At 42.8% G+C, this 20,063-nt stretch overlaps 2 protein-coding genes across 2 annotated transcripts in view; both read left to right on the forward strand.

The window, feature by feature from the left end:
* Positions 1-5,722, forward strand: part of OTOA (otoancorin) — a 41,409-nt gene extending 35,687 nt beyond the window's left edge. The window contains exon 29 of the mRNA XM_048321256.1: positions 121-5,722. The gene's annotated coding sequence lies outside the window, so the exon portion shown is untranslated. The remainder of the gene's footprint in view (positions 1-120) is intronic.
* A 2,735-nt stretch (positions 5,723-8,457) lies between these two features.
* KDELR2 (KDEL endoplasmic reticulum protein retention receptor 2) lies at positions 8,458-20,063 on the forward strand. The gene is made up of 5 exons (XM_048320931.1): positions 8,458-8,650; positions 15,136-15,236; positions 17,673-17,831; positions 18,856-19,108; positions 19,880-20,063. The coding sequence occupies exons 1-5, from the start codon at positions 8,560-8,562 to the stop codon at positions 19,912-19,914; spliced, it is 639 nt and encodes a 212-aa protein (XP_048176888.1). The 5' UTR covers positions 8,458-8,559; the 3' UTR covers positions 19,915-20,063.

The raw sequence follows: 20,063 nt of genomic DNA on the forward strand, positions 1-20,063 counted from the left end.
AAGAGCACTGGTGGGCTTAAAGTTTAGATTCCAATTAGGCAAACTAAATGCTTAAGTCTTTAAGATTGCAAAGCAAGGCATGTCAAAGGACTTAATATTTTTCTTTGCTTTGATTTTCAGTGTCCTGGAGCTTACAACAAAGATGCTAAAGATAAAAGAGTGTCAGCTCAGCATGAACAGTAGAATCAAGAGGCTCTGAGATTTCTGGGTGCACAGTGGTTAAATTCTTACAAGCAAGACCTTCATCTGCTATCATGATGAGAACTATCTACTTTCCATAGCTTCATCACTAACAAGTAACACAGTATCCCTCCAAATAGTCCAAATTTAAAAACTGGAAATGGCTTATCTGTCTCATGAGAAAAATCACTGAAATATAGGATCTTGTGTTAGGGAGGAACTTGAATTATAGGGGGGACAGGTAGCAGGGGAATGTTATTTGGAGGCTGCTGTCTGATACCCAGTGCTTTTTACACAGGCTAATTTGGTCACACTGTTGTGTCCATTTCTTGGGTTTTCTTCTACTTCAGATGCACATTCCCTGGAGAGGGGCTATCCTTCTGTGTGGTGTAGTAGAAACTGCACTAAAAGTTACTGCTGTTGCAATAAAATAACTTTGTCTTGGGGCTGCTGGTTTAAATCCTGCTCAGACAAGAAGTGATAACAGGGTCTTAAAATTTAAGCACCTCTACAAAACGTAGTTTCCCCATGGCTGTTTGTATTCAACACAGAACTGTTGACACTGAGGGCATTGGCAATAGTATTAGTATTTCATGTGACAAAATGCACCATGGAAACTTGCTTATGTTCATCAAGAGACAGTCCTTTCACTTCAGGTGGGGTTGAAGTGTATGCCTGGGAATACTAAGGGAGAACTGTTCACTGAGCCTACACACTACTGGGATTGTCAATCCAGTTTTTTCCACAAGGCCTAGAATAAGGAATTTCTCATAATTATAAACCATAGATACTTTCCTGTGTTTTATCAGCATATGACTTACAGGTCTAATATTAGCTTGTCATGCCACACCTCAGTATTTTAAACAATGGGGGAAAAAATATATTAAAAATCCTCTGCATGTGAACATACATTTTTATGTCATTCAACATTATTTTAGACCATGAACACATGGCAGAGTTTTCCATTTTGCCATTGCAAAAGTCTTATTTTTTCTAGACTAAAAAAGGCAATGCATAGATTGAAAAGTTTAGCTTTTTCATTCAGGGCTGTACTGTAGTAAATGCCCTTCAAACTATAATTTGTATTTCTTTATGGCAAACATTATATCTGGCTTCTCAGCCCTGAAAGGAGAATTGAAATTTTGCTCAGGGAAGCAATAGGAATGGGAGGGAGAGCTGGGGGGAAGAGCCTGGCTGCTGCTGGGGAAGGTGAATGTGAGCTGTTGCTACTGTTGGGAGTAACAGTTCCCACCACAGTCCCATATATTCTGTAATTCCTGCAGCAGCAGGGGCTAACTTGATTTTCAGGGCTTTGTTATTGGCAAAGTAGGCAGTGAGAGCCGTTTCTCACCCCCTCCTTTCCCTCTCCCCCTCCATCAATCTGCTGCTCTGGGAACTGCCTTTGTCTATAACTAACCCTGGCAAGTGTGACATGATGTTACAGATAATACTACATGCTTTAGTTCTGCATTTTATGAGCGAAGAATTATGATTGCTGCAAGCTGCCTGGCACTTTTTTCTCTAATCCTCACAGTAAGATTCCAGCTTCTCCAGGTGCATTTCATTTTCTGCATGTGAACAGGAGATTGAGACGTACATTTAAATAGGAAGACATTTGTTTTATTAATCCCAGCAAATACATGCAAATGTCCACTAAAACCAAAAAATACTTCAGTGGATCAAATGCATTATAAAGATTTATCTGTGTTTTCACATTAAAAGTTCTGCCTCGCTCAGATGTGAAAGTACTAAAAGGTTGTTTGATTTCTAGAAATTGCCTGACTTGAATTCTGTGTGCACTTCTGAAGCTGCAGGAGAGTGTTTTCGTGTCAAGAAGACAGTCAGCATTTCCAGTTCAGCTGCTTAGGTCAGATACGTGACTTAGCTCTACCAAGCCCTTCAAAAATCTATATGAGCTGAAAGTGATCTTCTTCTGTCAATATACCTGGGAGTGATTCCGTTTGCAATTATGTGAGTCACAGTTTAGCTTTTAATTGGAGCAGGAGTGAGCTCTTTGTTTTGTGCCATCTGTGCTGTTTAGGTGCTTTTAAATAGCTGAACTGCTTGATTATTTATATATTTTATTAAATTAATAATTATGTTAAGAACTTTGGCATTGCATTTATGTTTGGTCAAGGACTTATCTATTTCTTAGAAGAGTAGTGTAGGAGGTGTAAATGTGGAGCACTGACTTTATGTTGTACTTGTTTCACGGTGAGATTGCAAATCCTGTTTGCTTCATGAGATGGTGTGAGCATTTGGATGGCAAGTATTGTAGAAAAGCAGTTTTACTCCTGCCAATATAACTCTTGTAAAGGTCACTGATGGAAAAGCCCATTCTACAAAATCTGGGATTTATGGGACACCTCCATCAAAACTGTTGAAACTGAATTTCTGTGGGAAGAATAGATGGAAAGGGGAGAAAGGCACGGAGAGCACTAGTATGCATGGTATGTAATCCGTGTGTGTGATCTGCCATCCATTCACAATCCTGCACACTGCCAGTGCTAAGAGGAAACTGAAACATGGACACTTCACTTCTGTGAAACAAACCATAGAACCCCTCAGAGCAGGCATCTGTCCCCTCTGCAGATGTGTATTGCATACAACGTGCACATGATCACTTTCACTGGAATGCATTCATTGGAAAAATGTGTCACAGTCCCTTTCTTTTTGCATGATCAGGATTTTGGGGAAAAATATACTAGAGAGAAATGTGGTATAAAGATTTGATTCTTAGAGAAATGTTGCTGCTTGTAGATGTGGGTAATGTTTGTTTAAACCAAGCTTAATTTCTCCTACATTCTTTTTAGTTCTTTGAGAATGAAAAAAAATCAGATTTGTGCATAAATCTGCTGTTGAATATATATCATGATAATAATTTTGTTATCTGCTTATTGTGAGAACTGCAGCTGTCCTCTCCACTTGTGCCTGCCCAGGTTGCTGGGCAGTGCCATGCATCCTGTGGGATGTGCATCCAACCATCCAACTGCTGACAGTCACAACTCTGGTGTAGGCCTGGCTCCTCTGAGTGCTGTGAGCCCTGTGACAGGTGACCCTGGCCAGCAGTATGTGAGAGGAGGCATTTCATTCCTGTGATGGGATGTAGGAGTCTTCAGGAGTTAACAGATGGAAAGAAATACTTTTGTTGGCTTATTATTTCAGTGCCTGAGACATTTATGTTCAGAATTGTGTTTAGAAAAGAGAAAAGGGCTACTGGTTCTGGATCAGCAGGAGAGAAAATATCCCTATGACCTGGTACTGAGGTAAGTGCCACATCTGTGGTATCTCTAAATCCCCGAAAGGAAGAAAACAACTACCCATCCACAGTGTCTGAAAACCGTCCCTGTTAAAGCTGGCATTATGGCTGTTGTCAGGTTTTGTACAGTGCACAGAATGTTTGAGTCCCAGTGATCTCAATCTGTCACACATCAGAGCTAACCAGCTCCTCAGTGTGAGGCTCCAAAGATACTGTTTAGCCAAAAAAACAAAAAAAAACCCAAAAAAACCACAAGAAAAAAACTGAAAAAAAAAAGGCAACCTTCCTTAATTTTAAGCAGCCCTTTATGCCTCCGTATAATCTGCTCAAATATTCCAGAGGCAATTACGTGCTGTATTAAGGCAGATTCAGTTTACCAGTTCACTGCTGTGCCTAGGGATCATCACCCCCTCCTTTATTTTCCAGTAACACAAATTGCAGCCCTGTCATATTAGGCTGGGACCTTGTCAGAGTCCCACTGGCTGTCCCCCTTGGAGCAGATGTGAGACATTGCTCGAGGTGTGCCAGCCCATCGAACCTGGGGCTGTGGGAGAGGCCTGGCTCGCTCAAATGACACTCAGAGAGAAGCAAGGAATCGACAGTCACATGGAATGTGTCACTTGAGCAGGTAACTGCCCATAGGGCACTGTTGGTATTTTGGCTCGTGCTGTGTTGTGGTTATAGATACCACACACTGCTTCCCAGTGGGACACTGCCAATTTCCTCATGGCAGTCGAGGAACAGTCATCCAGCTGCAGTACCTTGTTCCCCCTCATAGACTGTCCTCCTTAGAAAAGAAATCAAATTTCAAGTGATTTCTTCCTCTTTTTTTTCCTTCTTCTCTCAAAAAAGGCTGATATTCCAGGCTGGTACACAACTTTAAGCAATGGGCTCTCTTTATTTCAGGGAAAATGTTTAAATGCTTTTGATGAATTTGTGGGTTTTTTTGGTGTGTGTATTTTGGTTTTGTATTTTTAAGCAAGATCTGTAGGCATGGGATAAGAAGAGCTAAGAACATTAGAGTCCTGATTAGTAAAATATTCTCATCCATGCCATATGATGTGGGAGAGCCTTGGGGACTGTTTACTCCAGTGCTGTTGGAGGTGAGGGATCTGACTTCCTTTTCCAGTAAGGCAGGAGGGAAACTGGATAGAAAAGACAGGTCTGCAAAGAATAAACAAAAACTCCACTGTAAGTTAAATTTCTTTTATTGGTACCCCAGAACATCTGGAATTGCTCCTCAGAAAGAGTATTTTGTGCATTGTTATACAAAATGCTGTTGAAAGTGCAGATAAATAACAAACTTGTCAGAAAGCCAAACAGACCTGTGTGCTATCCAGGTATCCATAATTTCATATTTTAGTTAAGACTGTGATCCATTATCAGACTATCTTTCCATATCTATCAGTCCTTAGACAGAAAAATTATGCAACTACCTCAAAGACCCCACCAGACCTTGCCTGGCATCAGGACACGTAGGAGTTTTGTACCATAGGATATTTTTATCACAATTCACATCTGGTTCTTTATTTGTACCCAAAAATAGATAGTCACAAAATGTATTACATTTTTTCTGCAATGAGTAGAAAGCAACCAATGTCCATCTGTCTCTTCCTGCCCCTTTCTGTTCAGCATCAGTCTGCTTTCCCAATCCGGATTAATGAGAGGATTTTCTTGCCCTCATGATGCAGGAACACAGGCATGTTCAGAACTCACAGTCCAAGTGACTAAACATTGAAGTATTAAATGGAGGAATTGACTGATGGATTTCTTGCTTTGCTGGCAACAGCATAGCATTTATCTTCTAATGTTTTAGCTGGTATAATTAGCCTTACAAGTACTTAACAATATCTCACTTAATATCTGTAATCTTCTCTTTGAGGGACAAGGAGAAAAGGAGAGAAGCCAGAAGTAAAGTCCTGAAGGAGAAACATGAAAACAGTGGAAAATGCTAATATGTCACAAATACAGCAGCGTAGTATTTTCTGGTACTGCTTTCCTCAATAACTTTTAACCCTTGCATATGGTAGTGAACTGTATTGATTTATCATAGAATAGCCATTGCTATAGTTAAAATCACATTGGTTTGATGCACAAGCTGAAACTGCCCTAGGTCATCTTTAATTGGGGCCTGACATGTTTTAACACTTAATCAGATGTCACAAAAAACAACTTAGATCACAAACAAGTTCTGAATATATCCTGCATGAACTGAGAAGGGAGTGGAGAGAATGGATGTCATCTCTCTGCCTTTAATGTATCTATTAAAATAGATTCCAGATATGCATCTGTCAGTGTTTTTATTAGCTACTTTTATTTCACTGTTCATCCTTTCAGAAGTGTTGAGATCTGACATATTAAATGTCCACATTTCAGTCAAGCCTGTGCCAAACAGGCTGGTCCAGCCAGTGCTCTGAGACATGTCTGAGTTTTCAGACCTCACACGTGTGTGCAGTGATGGAAGTGCCTCAGCACTGCAGCTGCAAATGTTGTATTTATGAATTTGCACTTTCTCTCCTCCTGTTGCAGTTGGTACCACAGATCTGGGGAGTTCTGCCAAACGCTCTTGTCTTCAGTACAAATTCTCCAAGTACTATATTTGGGTTTTTAACGTGTCCTCAAGTAGGCAACTCACTGGTGGTTACATCTGTTGGGGAAGATGAAACAGGAAAACCTTGTAAATATGATTGCCTGACAAAAGATTTTGGGAATATGAAAACTACAGGCAACATCGAAATGAAAGCCACTTTTGAAATACCAAGTCTTAGTTACTGAACAACTGGAAAACAATGGTATGGCCGACTGAAGTAATCTCCTCTTGATGGAACAATACCCTCTGCTTGCAGGCAGGTCCAAGGGTCAGAGCAGACCCTACTAGCTCAGCAGAAGGGGTCCAAAGAGTAGTTTTTAGAAGTTAAGATGTAACACTCTATGGTAATATAAGAACTCTTATAGGCTGTATGTAAATGCTATAGGATTTGTATCTTGTATTAGATTGGTTAGTGACAATTAGAATATTCAGTACAGAAGATGATTTATTGTATTGTAACCAGGACTTCAGACATTCTCTTCCATTCCTTTCCTTACTCCTGCTCTTACTTCCACTCTTGCTCTTACTCTTGCTCTTACACTCTCTCTCTCACCCGTTCACTCTCTTGCTCTCTTGGGCCTGCTCAGAGCTGAGTCTACCAGCTCTGAGCAGTGCCCCAATACCCACGCCCTTTACAATAAACCGGCTGTGTCCCAAGACCTGCCTATAGAGATCTCTCGTCTCCATCCGTCACCGTCTACGTCCGGCCGTCCCGACTGGACCCCAGAACCCCATAACCTACAACATCAAACATTATTTGATGCCAAAAATTATTCAGTATTTTAAAAATAATTATTCTGTTAGAGTTCAGATCTATAAAACAAATGCAACATACAACCTCCTCTTAGGAAGTGATAAGAGATACTATGGAGCTTGTCAAGGAGTTGTACTGCTGTACTTGTAAACACAGTGTTGTAAGAGGACAGGCTTTGATTCCTAATCTCTGAAAATAAGTAAATTTGGTTTTGTCACACTGTGGGTCCTTACTAAAAAAGATAAACTCAATACCAAGTACTAATCAGTTCTCTTTTCTTTCCAGGATTATGTAAACTCTTTAAAGATTTCAATGTTTGTGCCACATTTTAAACAGGAAAATTAAAGATTGTAGTGAGGATCCTTTTCATAAATTTCAAACAATCCATAACCTTCTGCTGTGGGAACTTTTCAGTATATCATTCTGTAACAGTAAAGTCCTTACACTATTTCCTCAAACAGGGTGTGAAACAATGTAAACCAAGATATTTTAAAGAAATGCTGCTACCCAGCAAAGCACCACTGTTTACCTGGAATAAGCTGTTACCCATTTTCTACAACCATTGGAAATCCTATTCCTGGATGGCTATTCCTATTTTTCTTTGTTATTGTTTGGATTTTTGGGGTTTTTTTACAGAGAACATTGGAGCATTATTAAGAGGAGATGCCTCTTTGAACTGCCCACTGAACTATGCTGGTCCTGTTTTAGGGATTCAAGACTCTGAAGAGGCAGCGTGCTCTTTTGAAGAGTGCTTCAGCGTGCTTCTTATTGAAGAAATAATTTCTTCTTTTTCTTGGAAGTTTACACAGAATCACAGGATTGTTAGTGTTGGAAGGGACCTCTGGAGATCACCCAGTCACACCGTCCTGCCAAGGCAGGGTCACCTGGAGTGGTGACACAGGAACGTATTTGGAATGTCTCCAGGGAGGGAGAATCCATGACCCTGAAAAGCCTGTCCCAGTGTTCTGCTACCCTCCATGAAGAAAGTTCTTCCTCATGCTGAGGTGAAACTACTTGTGTTTTAGTTTATGGCCACTGCTCCTTGTCTTGTCACTGGGCACCACGGAAGAGTCTGGCACCATTCTGGCACCATTCTGGCACGGGTTGCCCAGAGAAGCTGTGGCTGCTCCATCCCCGGCAGTGTTCTAGGCTAGGCTGGACAGGGCCCCGAGTAACCTGGTCTGGTGAGTGGCAGGGGGCGGAACGAGATGATCCCTAAGGTCCCTTCCTACTGAAACTATTCTGTGATTCCATGATTCTGTGAGCCTCCTGGCACCCACCTTTGAGATATTTATATGTATTGATGAGATCCCCTCTCAGTTTTCTCTTCTCCAGACAAACCAGCCCCAGCCCCCGCAGTCTCTCCTAAGAGAGACGCTCCAGACCCCTCAATCACCTTTATGGCCTCAGCTGGACCCTCACTAGTAGCTGATGTAGATTTTCACACTGTTGGACTACAAAACATAATAAAACATACCTATAATAAAATATATATTATATTCGCTATTAAATATATATATACACACATATCAGCTGCGCGGCCGCCCCAAGGGCTGAGTCCCGCCGTCGCTCCGCTCCCCTCGCCCGGGCCCGCGGCTGCCGGGGCGGCCCCGCCGTGAGGGCGGCGCGGGGCGGGGCGGGCGCTCCCCCCGCTTCCCGGCGTGCACCGGCGCGGGGCTGCCTGGCCACGTCCCCGGGCCACGTCGCTCGGTGCCCGCTGAGCTTGCGCCATCTTCGCTCCCCGGCTCCGGCTGCGCCGCCGCCTCTGTCGCCGCCATGAACATTTTCCGCCTCACCGGGGACCTGTCCCACCTGGCGGCCATCATCATCCTGCTGCTCAAGATCTGGAAGAGCCGCTCCTGCGCGGGTGCGTGCGGAGGCCGCGGGGCGGGACAGGCCGGGCGGCTCCGGGCCGCGGAGCCCCGCGGGAGCCCCGCCGGGGGCCGGGCGGCATCGCCCCGAGCTCGCCGCGGCCGCGGGGTGCTGCGATCGCCCCCGAAGGACCGCGGCCCGGGGAGAGCCCAGCGAGCTGGGGGGGGTGGGTCCCGCCTGTCCCACTGGCCCGGGAGGCGGCCCTGGTGAAGCGGGGAAAGGCGGGGAGGGCATTTTCCCCCCTGGGGCGTCCCCGAGGGCCCCCGGGGCGGGCGGGCAGAAATCGGCCCGGGCAGGTGAAAAGGGACGGTCGCTCCCGTCCGCGCAGGGGAGTGGGCTCTGCCCTCCTCCTGACCTCCCCGTGACTCGGCCCGCTCCAAATCCAGCGCTGGCGAAGCGGGTGAGCCGCCGGGAGAGGGGGAAGGAGGAGGCGCATCCCCGCGTCGGGGTGGGGGTGCGCCGGCGGGAGCTGCCATTCCCTGAAAGGTGTTGTGGTTGCCATTATTTGTACTTTAATCCCTGTGCACCGCCGCTCCGGCTGTCTCCGGGAGGGTCGCTCCTTCCTTATGTAACTGCCCGGCGGCAGGCGAATGAATGGGGAGGCCGGTTTGGAGGGGGAGGAGGGGAGGAATTCGTCCCCCGCGGAGCGGGCAGCCGCCCTCCCTCCGTCCCTCCGTCCCTCCGTCCCTCCGTCCCTCCGTCCCTTCGTCCCTTCGTCCCTTCCCTCGCCTGCCCTGGCTGCGCCCGGCCTCTGGGCCGCCGGTGTACGCGGCAGCCCCGGGTTTGGTGCAGCGCCGGCCGCCGCTGGCTCCCGGTTCGCAGCCTCTGAAGTTTCCTCGTTCTTCCCGTCCCTCCGCAGCGGCCTCACACTCCCGCTCTCCTTCGCTTTTGTGCAGGAATTGAACTGTGTTTCGTGCCGCTTTTAGGGCTGATGGAGGGCTCGCTGCTGGCCGGGCCAGCTGCAGTAGGAAGCGGTCGGAGGGAGATTCCCGGCGGGAGCCGCGGGCCTGTGTGACGTGGCAGCGGGAGCTGCGCCGGGTCCCGGCCGGGCGAGCCCCGCTCCGCCGCCCCCCGCTGCCGCTTCCCCCCCGTTCGGAACGGGCATGCTCCAGTTCCCTGTGCCTTGGTTCGCTTTCCCCCTTCGGCTGTACGGTGTGGTGGTTGGAGGGAATTGCAGGCAGTTCCCATAACTGCAGCGTAGCTGATTTCTCTCAGAAAACTGGGGGTTGTTGTCATTCAAAATGGGCATTTCCGTGCGCTGTGTGTTATGTGGATCGGACCGCACACCCTGGGAATACCGCTTTCGTTGTGCACGGGGCTTTGACTCTGAGCTTGACTTTGCCTTCTCTCCGGTGAGCTTCTGCTTCTTTAGTGAGGGCGATTGTTCTTGAAATCAGTTTGCCATGTGTTGATGATACTGTTCAAATACCACGTTAGCACTGTTGAAAAGATGTATCTGTAAAGTCTTCAGTTAAAAGCAAGAAGAATTAGTTGAGGTTGTAACTTGAAATAACTGAGAATGGGGAAATGAAAGAGATTTACACTACAGGTAGGAGGAAGTAGAGGTTCTGTATGTTTTCATGTCAAATCACTGGCTAATCACTTGATAGCACAAATAAAAAACAGTAAATGAATAGTTTTGGTTTTTATAAAGTAAACTAATAGCTTTGGTTTTAAACACACTTAAAGTAAAAACTCTTCTTAAATTTACAGAAGAGGTCAGGGAAATGACTCCATGGCCCACATGCAGCAATAGTGCAGAACTATTGTTCCTGACGTCATGGAGCACAAGAGCACCTTCCTGATGAACTTACCTGGCTCACGCTCTAGTGCATCAGGAATCCTGCCTGGATCTGGCAGGAGAGGGCCTTGCCTCCTCCAACTCTTGCGTAGAGTTTTGTCCTGTGTTTGAGAAAGGCAGTTGAGATTACAAACTGCAAGAGGGTTAATGATCTAAAAACTGAATATCATTTACTGTCTGAAGAAGGAAAATGAGAAATTCTGTTGCAAAGCTGAAATTCAGATAGGATTTGAGCCAAGAGAAATTTTTAAGTGACCTTTGGATGTGAGGTTATTTACACAGTATAGCACAATGTGACCTGGTCCCGTCTTTCTGCTTAAAAAGTGATCTGATGCTGCTTTCCTTAAGCCTGTTGTGATTGAGAATCTCTGCTGCTAGGGGTTTATTCATAAGAAAGCAGCCTCACACCAATCATTGGTACAGCTTTCTCCAGGACAGAAAAATAAATGGCCTGTATGACACAGGGCCTTCAGCTCTTCCCTTTCTCAAATAAGCCAGCATCCCTGGCCACAAACACACATGCATAAGGTCTTTCAGTAGAAAATATTTGCTTAATTCATTTTCCTGAGCAAAAAAAGAAGAAACAGGGATGTATTTGTCAGGGGTTGTTTCTTTGGTGTCTTCCAGTTCTGCCTGAGTCCTCAGGAGTAAATCCAGACCCATGTTGCTGCTGTGAGATTGGTGTCTGAGGCCTAACAAGATTGTCTAGAATGAGATTTTTATTTTTGGGGCTCTATTCTGTTCCTCCTAGTGGTTCATTGTTGTCAGTTGAGGTTTCTATTGATAAAAACTTTGTAAATATATATTTGCATATGTTTGTAAAGTCATGCATGACAGTAACCCCTAAGTAGTTACCAGTTAATGTTGAGCAGCTACGAAGAGCCTCTTATTAGGGGGCTTTATGCTGTTCCTTTACATTGTATGGTTATTAGAGCCATTTATAAATTAAATAATCTTGTACCTTGTGGTTATTGGTGACTAAGGAAGCATGGGCAAACCAGCTGCTGCTTGAACTGTGACTTTTGAAGCAGTAGAAGCTTTGAAAATAAATAAGGGCTTCTAACTGCTGGCTGAGCTGCAGCCTGTGATCCATGAAGAGCTGGCAAACCACATGGTGCCGACTCCTCTCTTCTGGTTGTGTCTGTGTGTGTCTGAGGCCTTTGTTCCAGGGGAATGCAGAGGCCTGTAAAATCAGCTGGAAATGAGGGAGACAGCCTGTGCACCTCTGCTGCAACCTGCTGTTTTTTGAAGACTCATAGTCTCCATTGCCTTTCTTAAACAGTGACTCCTCTAATTGAGGAAGATAGGTGAGACTAAGCTCATCTGCACTTTGAATCAGTCTGTGTTTTCAGTGTTCAAGAAACTTAACTTTTTTTTTTTTCTAATTTAGTCAATAGGTTGAAAAGAGAACAAGGGGAAAGCAAATCAAATCATGACTTCAGAATTTTAGAGCTGGCAGGGAAACAATTTTTTGCATGTCTGGTTATTGGAGTTTCCAAATTTAGAATTTGGGAAAATGTTTGCTACTCAAAATAACAGCTCAAAAGTCATTAGGAAGAGCCATGGAGCATGTAGTAGGTAACTCCATTATTGACATCATGTCATAATTAGGAAATTCATGAGACTTGAGGAATCCCATGCTTTCAAACATTGTCCTGTTCAGACTGCATTTTCTTACCCATTTCAAGTCAAATTACATTGTTTGCAGTGCAAATTACTGCCTGAAAATTGATTTGCATTTCTCTGTGTCATTTATCAAGTGTTAAAGGTGACCTGCAGTTGCAGTGCTGTCAAATTATATGCTGTATGCTCTAAAAAAGTGGTGTAGGTAGTAAATCTGTAGTACTTTTGCTAGGTAATGTAGCTGTGTCTCTATTTTATGTGCCTGCTGTGGACCAGATAATATGCGAAGATGAAGATTTCTGCTTTAGGTAGCTTTGGAATTTTTTCTCTCTCTTTGAGGGAAAGTATTCTCTTTGTCAGTTGGAAAATTTATCTTTAAAATTAGGTTGGGTTTTTAAATTGGTAGCACAGGAGTCTTAATACTAGTATGTTATTAGCAGAACCAAAGAAGTTGTGGTTCTGTGGCTGATGTGGACTTGGTACAGAACGAAACTACTTTGTTTTAGAAAGTCTGTGAAGTTTCCGTGGCAAAGTATGGACTGCCCTTCCTTAAGAGAGGATTTGTTTGTGGGTTTTAAGGCTGTGATGTGCTGTTCATAGTTGGTAAGTGCTGTACACACTCCACAGCTCAGTGTCTCTGCTCCTGCCTGTTAATTCTTACCTGCCTCACCACGGCAAAATGAAGTTGATAAGAAAGTACTACAATTTCAGCTCTGCCCTCCTGCCTGGCTGTGAAAATCACCTGAATTAAAGTTTCATGCTTTGGCTTTCAGCCAAGCTGGAGCACAGAAGTTGAAGGAGTTTTTCCAGGTGTGAGGATGAAACAGAACGGAGAGGTTTGGCTCCTCCAAATTTGAGCCCAGAGCTTTGGAAAAAGAAATAAACCCATTTTTATTTAGCTCAAGAACTAAGTATAATGTTTGTGGGAGTAAAAGGAAAAGGGAGAAGGATGAGAATATCACTGTAGCCTCAGTGTATTGCAGTTGCCAATGGTGAGCCAGGGTCAGTGCTGTGACACGTATATTGACACATATCCTAAAGTTTTGCATCAGTGGTACAAGAGTGTGTTTACCTGTTCCCTCCTCCTGTTTTTGCTTATAGTTTAGATGTTTCTCCCAGATTGCCTGTCCCTTCACAGGCCTTTGGTTTACACTTTAAACCTTGCCTAGTCTAGTCTAGTCTACTTAACTTGAAAATTAGTTTGGGTCTAGGGTGGGTTTCAGGATTTTATGACTATTCTGAAGATTCAAAAATCAGTGAGTATTGAAAGTCTTAATAAAAATTACAACTTTGGGGTTGAGGAGGTGAGACTGGCAATGGCTTAGAAGAATTTGTCAAGTATATTATATGTATTTGTGACAGTACGTCCAGATCCAAATTTATAGCTGTTATCAATAATTAATGTCTCTTATATGCTTCCTCCCCCCCCCAGTTATTTGCTAAAAGAAAATAGCATGCTAAATAATTTAGCTTAATTATATTCTGTAGTGAGATGCTGTTCTGTAATCTGTCCAGGTGGATTTCTTTGTCCTGTGGGTTCTGACCTTAGGACAGCTTTGCTTGCTGGGAGGTTTTATTGACAAGTCCTGATGCCAACAAGCACACCTGGGATGAGCCCGGAGTGCTGCTTCAGCTGTCTATGCAATGTAGTTGTAGTTCAAGAAATGTCAAATGTATTTTTTTCTAAACTTTGGGAAGTGGTTTGCTTGTGATTTTTTTTTTGTGGGGGAGGGTTGTTTTGGTTTTTATACTTGCAGCTTGTGTTTTACAGCTTTACAGCCCACAGGTTTTGAGGTGGTTTACGTTCCCTGTACTGCACTTGAGCTGTTCTGTTGGTGGTACATCAGGCTCACCTTGCAGACATTTCACATGTGAAAGTTGCAAACACCCCCCTTTCTAATTGTTACTGTTTCAGCCATTCCTGTACTTCATATGTTAAATTTCTTCATCTGGAGCAGCCTGTTCCATGTTCCTTAAGCTGGAGTGAAAAAGGACTTCAATAGCCATAGCAGACTGCCTTCTCCTAATTGCTTTATGGCACTGTTGACAAAAGCCTTTCTAGAAATATCTCTATATAAAAGGACAAGGATTTTCAGCCTTGCATCATAACCCTCTCCCTACAGAGTATTTTTCCCTCTTGTTTTTTGAACAAGACTTGCATGCTTAGCTGAACAGATTCAATTATTTTCACCCTGGATGACTGAAAACAAGAGTAATTGGAATAACAAGACAGAGGCACAGAGTAGGTTGTTTTGTCCCCCTGCTGTGACACACCACCACATCAGTATTATGGAGCGATGCTTCGCCTCAGTTTTCAGAAGCTTTTAGTGACTGATTGTGCAAAGCTTTTATGCTTCTAACTGTGCTCTAGTGCCTGAAGTTAAGTACAAACAAACGTTTTGACATTGGGGCTTTGACCTAGAATCGAAAGTTGCTTTGAAGATGCGGTGTAGATATCTGACATTTTCTCTCACTTCCCTCTCTTTTTAAAATTTTCTTTTAGTACATAATAACATGTGGGCTTGATTGTTTGATGTTTTTCTCACCATGTGGCCAATTGAGTCTGTGAATTGAATTGTCTTATGTTTTAAAATCTATGTATTCCTCTAAAATCCCGTTACTGGTGCCCACATACCTTCTGCTTGTCACTGGGTCTGTTCTGTCTATTGCCCTTGTGCCTTTCCAGTTATTCAGCATCTAAAGATTGTACTGAGGCATGTGACAGCTGAGAACTGAAAACTAATGCAGCCTTGCCCAGTGATAATACAGAACAGATAGCTTGCAGGTGATGTTTTTGGAGATGACACTACCTGCTGTAACTTCTAAACCCTGTGTAGTGCCAGCACCTGTTGCAGTACAAGGTAACTTACGTTCACACTACTGAGCTATATGGGCTTAGGATTCTGTTTGTACAGCTTGGGAACTTGGATGTTGTTCTAATTTTGTGATCGAGTTGCTTAAAAATGAAGGATATATCCTTTCTCATCCCGGGTGTCAAGTGTTTCAAAGCACCTCATCACTTTCTGAATAATTAATTATTTCCTTTGTCACTTCAGGTATTTCTGGGAAAAGCCAGCTTCTGTTTGCACTGGTCTTCACTACTCGTTACCTGGACCTCTTCACTTCATTCATTTCATTGTATAACACATCTATGAAGGTAGAGTATACTGAAGAGTTAGAAAAGCCAGTGATGTTGCATGCAGAGTGCATAATTTCATTAATAAAAGCCACTTTGAATGACCCACTGCACAATTGTTACAGAGTAAGTTCTAGATGGGCTTTAGATAAAGAATGTGGAAGATGGACTCAAAATCCTGCTTCTTTTGCTGCACTCCACATCCAATTTTAAAAAAACTGTTTGTATCAGGACTGTGACATTTAGAACAAATGGCATTGTGGTTATTGAAAATAAAAGCTTTTGGAAAAACAGTTCAAATAAACTGTATTCCTCAACTGAGACATTAAAGCTCAACTAAATCTCCTTTTATTCACTACAAGGTAAATTAGTATTCAGAATGCACTGCCAGAATTGCAGCTAGTGTCTGGTCAGAGGCTGATCAAAAGTTGACAGGAGTGAGCTCTAAGGAATGTAGCTTCTGTGAGTTATACCCCTGTCACTTGCCCACTGAATGTCAGTGAGCCTGAACTTGAGTTTGTTACTTCTTATTCATTCCTGCAATTTCTGGTGCTGAGTACAAGAAAACAAAGCAGTAGTCTGGGAGAGGGCAGTATGTTCGTGCTTTTTAAATCCAATTCCTTTATTCTTGGATTTTCCTGATGCTTTTCAGCTTTAATTCAGAGGGCAGTATAACTTTGCCAAGAGGAAAGACTAAATAATCAATAAGGCAAATCGTACTGAAGAATTAGGGAAATAATAGTGTAAAATAAAATTTTGTGTCTTAAACTCACACTTGCTTTCCAACAAGTGAAATGTGTATGCTTAAGTTTTAATATTAACAGTATAGATGAAGGGCTGTGGATTAAATAAAATATTCTTGAAACAGAAGCTTTTTCCATCTGCAGTTTCTGATTGGAAGGTACTGTTAGGTGCACTAAAGGAGCAGGTGGGGGGGTTTTGCCATTTATTTATTTATTTATTGGTTGTGATTCAGGACCATGACCACATCTTTGTTCTGCAGCCCTCCTAACCAGAAAAGGAATGAATGTGGAAATACTAACTTTGAAAATGGTTCAGTTTCAAAGGTTACTGCTTAGAAAGACTGTTGGATATAATTGTCTTTTCAGCCCATTGTTGTAGTGTCAAGATGAAGCTGCTTGAGTATCCCAACACAACTTTGTGTTCTATTTGCATACATTTAGGAGTATATAATGTTACACAGTCACTGAGAATAGTTGAGAACTTGAGAGAACTTCAGTTGAGAAGTCGAGAGTTGAGATTCTTGTGATGAAGAAATCTGTAATATAAGAAATTTGGATTCATTCACACTTCCTTAGTGTCTCCTATGACTATACCAGCTGTGATTAGTTTACATCTGTAGTAAAGGTTCTCTGTATCCTGTCCTGTCGTCCTTTATCTTTACTCAGCTGGGATGCTTGTGTAGCAGAGCCTTTGGATTCTGAGCTCCTTAATACAGTATTTGTAGGATTTTGTATCTGTGAGCAGAGCTTTTAGTGATTAATAGCATCTGCAAATAGTTGGATTTTTAATCTGTTACTTCTCCGTTGCAAAGAAGCCTTTTTTAATGTGATAAATGGTTTGGAACATTTAATCTTTGTGCTGGAACTGGCAGAAGCTAAAATATTCGTCTAGTCTGCTGTACTGTGTTGACTCCAGGACAATGAGCTCTGTCCTGATGATGGCAGATTGACCTTTAGAAAGTCTTAGATTCTCTCTGGTTCTGTTTTCTCACCTGTAAAATCAAGCTTTTTGCTCATTCCACAGGGAATAGCTATAAAGTGTACTGTGCCATAACCATTCAAAATGGTTAGACATCAGCTCAAACTGAATTCTGGTTCATTGCTTCTCATAGTCTGTTAGTCTTGCAGGTTTTGTGGCCTGGTGGCTGGTGAAGAACAGTGTCCAGTTGTCACTCTTCAGATTTTAGAGATGTTTAAAGGTCCAAAGCAAATCAGCTTGTTTGTGATATGTAAATGGTTGTCTGAATGGGGCTTATTGAATATTTTTTTAATTGCCACATGAGCCACACCACGCTGGGCATTTTGAATGTAGAAAGGCCCCTTCCATTATTACTGTGTCTATGCACCTGCACATTTTTAACCTAAAGGTTTGGGGCCAGTGCTTCCCCTGCAGCTGCAGAACATGTATTCCTTCTCCAGTCACTTCCTTAGTTCTGTCTACTCTGGAAAGGGTCTTCACCTTTGGGCAATCAGTTCAACCATGTGATGCCTTTAAAGCAACAAAACCAGTAGAGCCCAGAGTCACTCATTTTGAATTATTACTCTGCTGACAAAAGTTAAGCACCACCAACAGCCAGCTAAACCACGTAAACAATGCAAAGAATCCAAAAAGACCACACTTACTCCTCTTAGTGCTTATTCAGGCAGTGTGATTTAATCCTGGAACCTCTATGGATTGTTTTGGTGTTTTGTTTCTTTCTTTCCTTGCCCTCAGCTTATCTACATCGCTTGCTCGTACGCCACCGTGTACCTGATCTACATGAAGTTCAAGGCCACCTACGATGGAAACCATGACACCTTCCGAGTGGAGTTTCTGATAGTTCCTGTTGGTGGGCTCTCTTTTCTTGTCAATCATGACTTCTCTCCTCTGGAGGTGAGTTGATTGTGGGCAGGAGATTATTTTTTTTTCCTTAAAATATTTAGAATGTGAAGATGAGCATTTTTAGTCTGACTGGTAAATGGTTGAAGGGTGTCTATGTTTAATAGGTTCAGGCTAATGCTTTCCTCAAAGAATCTGTGTGGTGCAGATGTCTGTGCAAATTTAAGGCACCTCAGGAGATCAGCATTGATTATTTCATTAAGCAGAAGACTGTGTTTTTCCCAGTACACTCTGATGGCTGTATTAATTCAGAATTCCTTTTGTTCTGTTTGTTAAAGAAATCCCCAGGAATGCAGTTCGTGAATAGTTGGTGCCACCTGGTGAAAACAAAAGGAATTATACTACTACTTAAATTTTATAGAATTGCAAATGGTCTAGATTAATAAAAAGAATTGCATTATATTTAAAGTGCAGCTCTGTGTTTAATTGCAGAAAAAATATGTTAAAAATGTAATTATAGGGAGTTCAAAGAGGTAATTTTTCCTACAAAATAGAGAATAACTTTAGATGCTTGTTTTACGTGGACTGAGGTGCATTTTTATATTGGGGTTAAATGAATTTATTATAGAGTAAGGGAATTTGAATTGCAACACTTTGAGACGTATTTTAGATTTTGCTCTGTGTTAACTCATTCTTTAAACAGATAAAAAATGGAGAAACATTAGGGGTGAAAAAGGACTTCATCTTCCCTGCAGATTTCACAGCATGGGCTCTGTAAGCTGTATTTCATGGTAATGTGAACTGGAAGCATACAAGTTCCCTCACAAGTGAACTTGTTGTGTGCCAGCTCAGCAGACAACTGGTTTGGAGAGTCTGCTGTCTGCCAGGAGAGTTCCCTCCTACCATCCTCTGGTTATGAAGCTTTCACTTTGTTTTTCCTGTACCAAGGAAAGTTTGCCAAAATACTGTACCTGTATGAATAGGTATTCATCCATAACATTGTTAGAGAGTGAGAATGTTTTCTGTCCTACTGTTACCAGTAAGACAGTTGAATTTACCTGTGGTTTTGTCCTTTCAGATACTGTGGACCTTCTCCATCTATCTGGAATCGGTTGCTATTCTCCCTCAACTTTTTATGATCAGCAAAACTGGGGAAGCAGAGACCATCACTACTCACTATCTTTTCTTCTTGGGTCTGTACCGTGCCTTGTACTTAGTCAACTGGATTTGGCGCTACTACTTTGAGGGATTTTTTGACCTCATAGCTGTTGTTGCTGGTGTGGTCCAGACCGTTCTGTACTGTGACTTCTTCTATTTGTATGTTACAAAAGGTAAGTAGTGCAGTAACTTCCAGCTTCAGGTTGTGGAATGTAGCAGTTAACAGGTTCATAGGATCTGCTGCATCAGCATTAGGAGCTCGTTAATTCTGTGTGCAAATTAGTGCTGAAATATCCTTAATTTATCAAGTACATTTTTGCTTCCGGGGAGCATTTCTGGGGTATGGGTAGAATATAAATGTATAGATGGTCTGATGAACTTTTGGAAAAACTTAAGTATGGCTAAGTATATATTGCTGTTGCCTTCCATGGATAAGCATGATCCTCCTGCATCCCCTGACTATCTACACCATTATGTGCAGGTCCTGTGCTTACAGACACACCTTTCTCAGTGGTTTAAATACCATAAAAGTTGAAAGTGTTTTGGATGTTTCTGTTCATGCTGAGTGTAGAAGCAGACACTTCTGCTGGGTGCATTAACAATTCTGCCCTTACTTACATTTCAACTTCTATCATGTAACTACAAAGCTGCATGGGGCTGTGTTGTTTTAGTTATAATTCCTAAGAGACTGTGGTGAGCAGCTAGTATGTCCTATGAGGATGAAAAGTGGGAATTCCTGGGTGCCACAAGAGGGCAAGATGAGAGTTGTTAATTCTAGTTTTACCAGTATGTACTGAAAGGAGAGAGGCAGTCTGGCAGGACTGTCTGCAGTGGGCCTATTTGGTGTGAAAGGTTTCAGTCCCTTGCACATTTTAACAGTGTTTGCTTCTCCTACATCACAACTTTGTTTTGCTGACTGTTTTCTTTCCCACTTTTCCTTGCAGTTCTCAAGGGAAAGAAGCTCAGTTTGCCAGCATAAGTGCCAAAACATCACCAGCATCTGTCCTCTTGGATGCTTGGACAGAACAATCCTTATCACAAGCAAAGGCGAAGATGCTTGAGACAGAAAGTCAGAAACACAGCTCTTTATAGTGCAGGTAGTCATCAGCGGCTCTGTAAGAACGGAGG

The sequence above is a fragment of the Corvus hawaiiensis genome, chromosome 16 (genome assembly GCF_020740725.1).
Source record: "Corvus hawaiiensis isolate bCorHaw1 chromosome 16, bCorHaw1.pri.cur, whole genome shotgun sequence".
NCBI classification, from domain to species: Eukaryota; Metazoa; Chordata; class Aves; order Passeriformes; family Corvidae; genus Corvus; species Corvus hawaiiensis.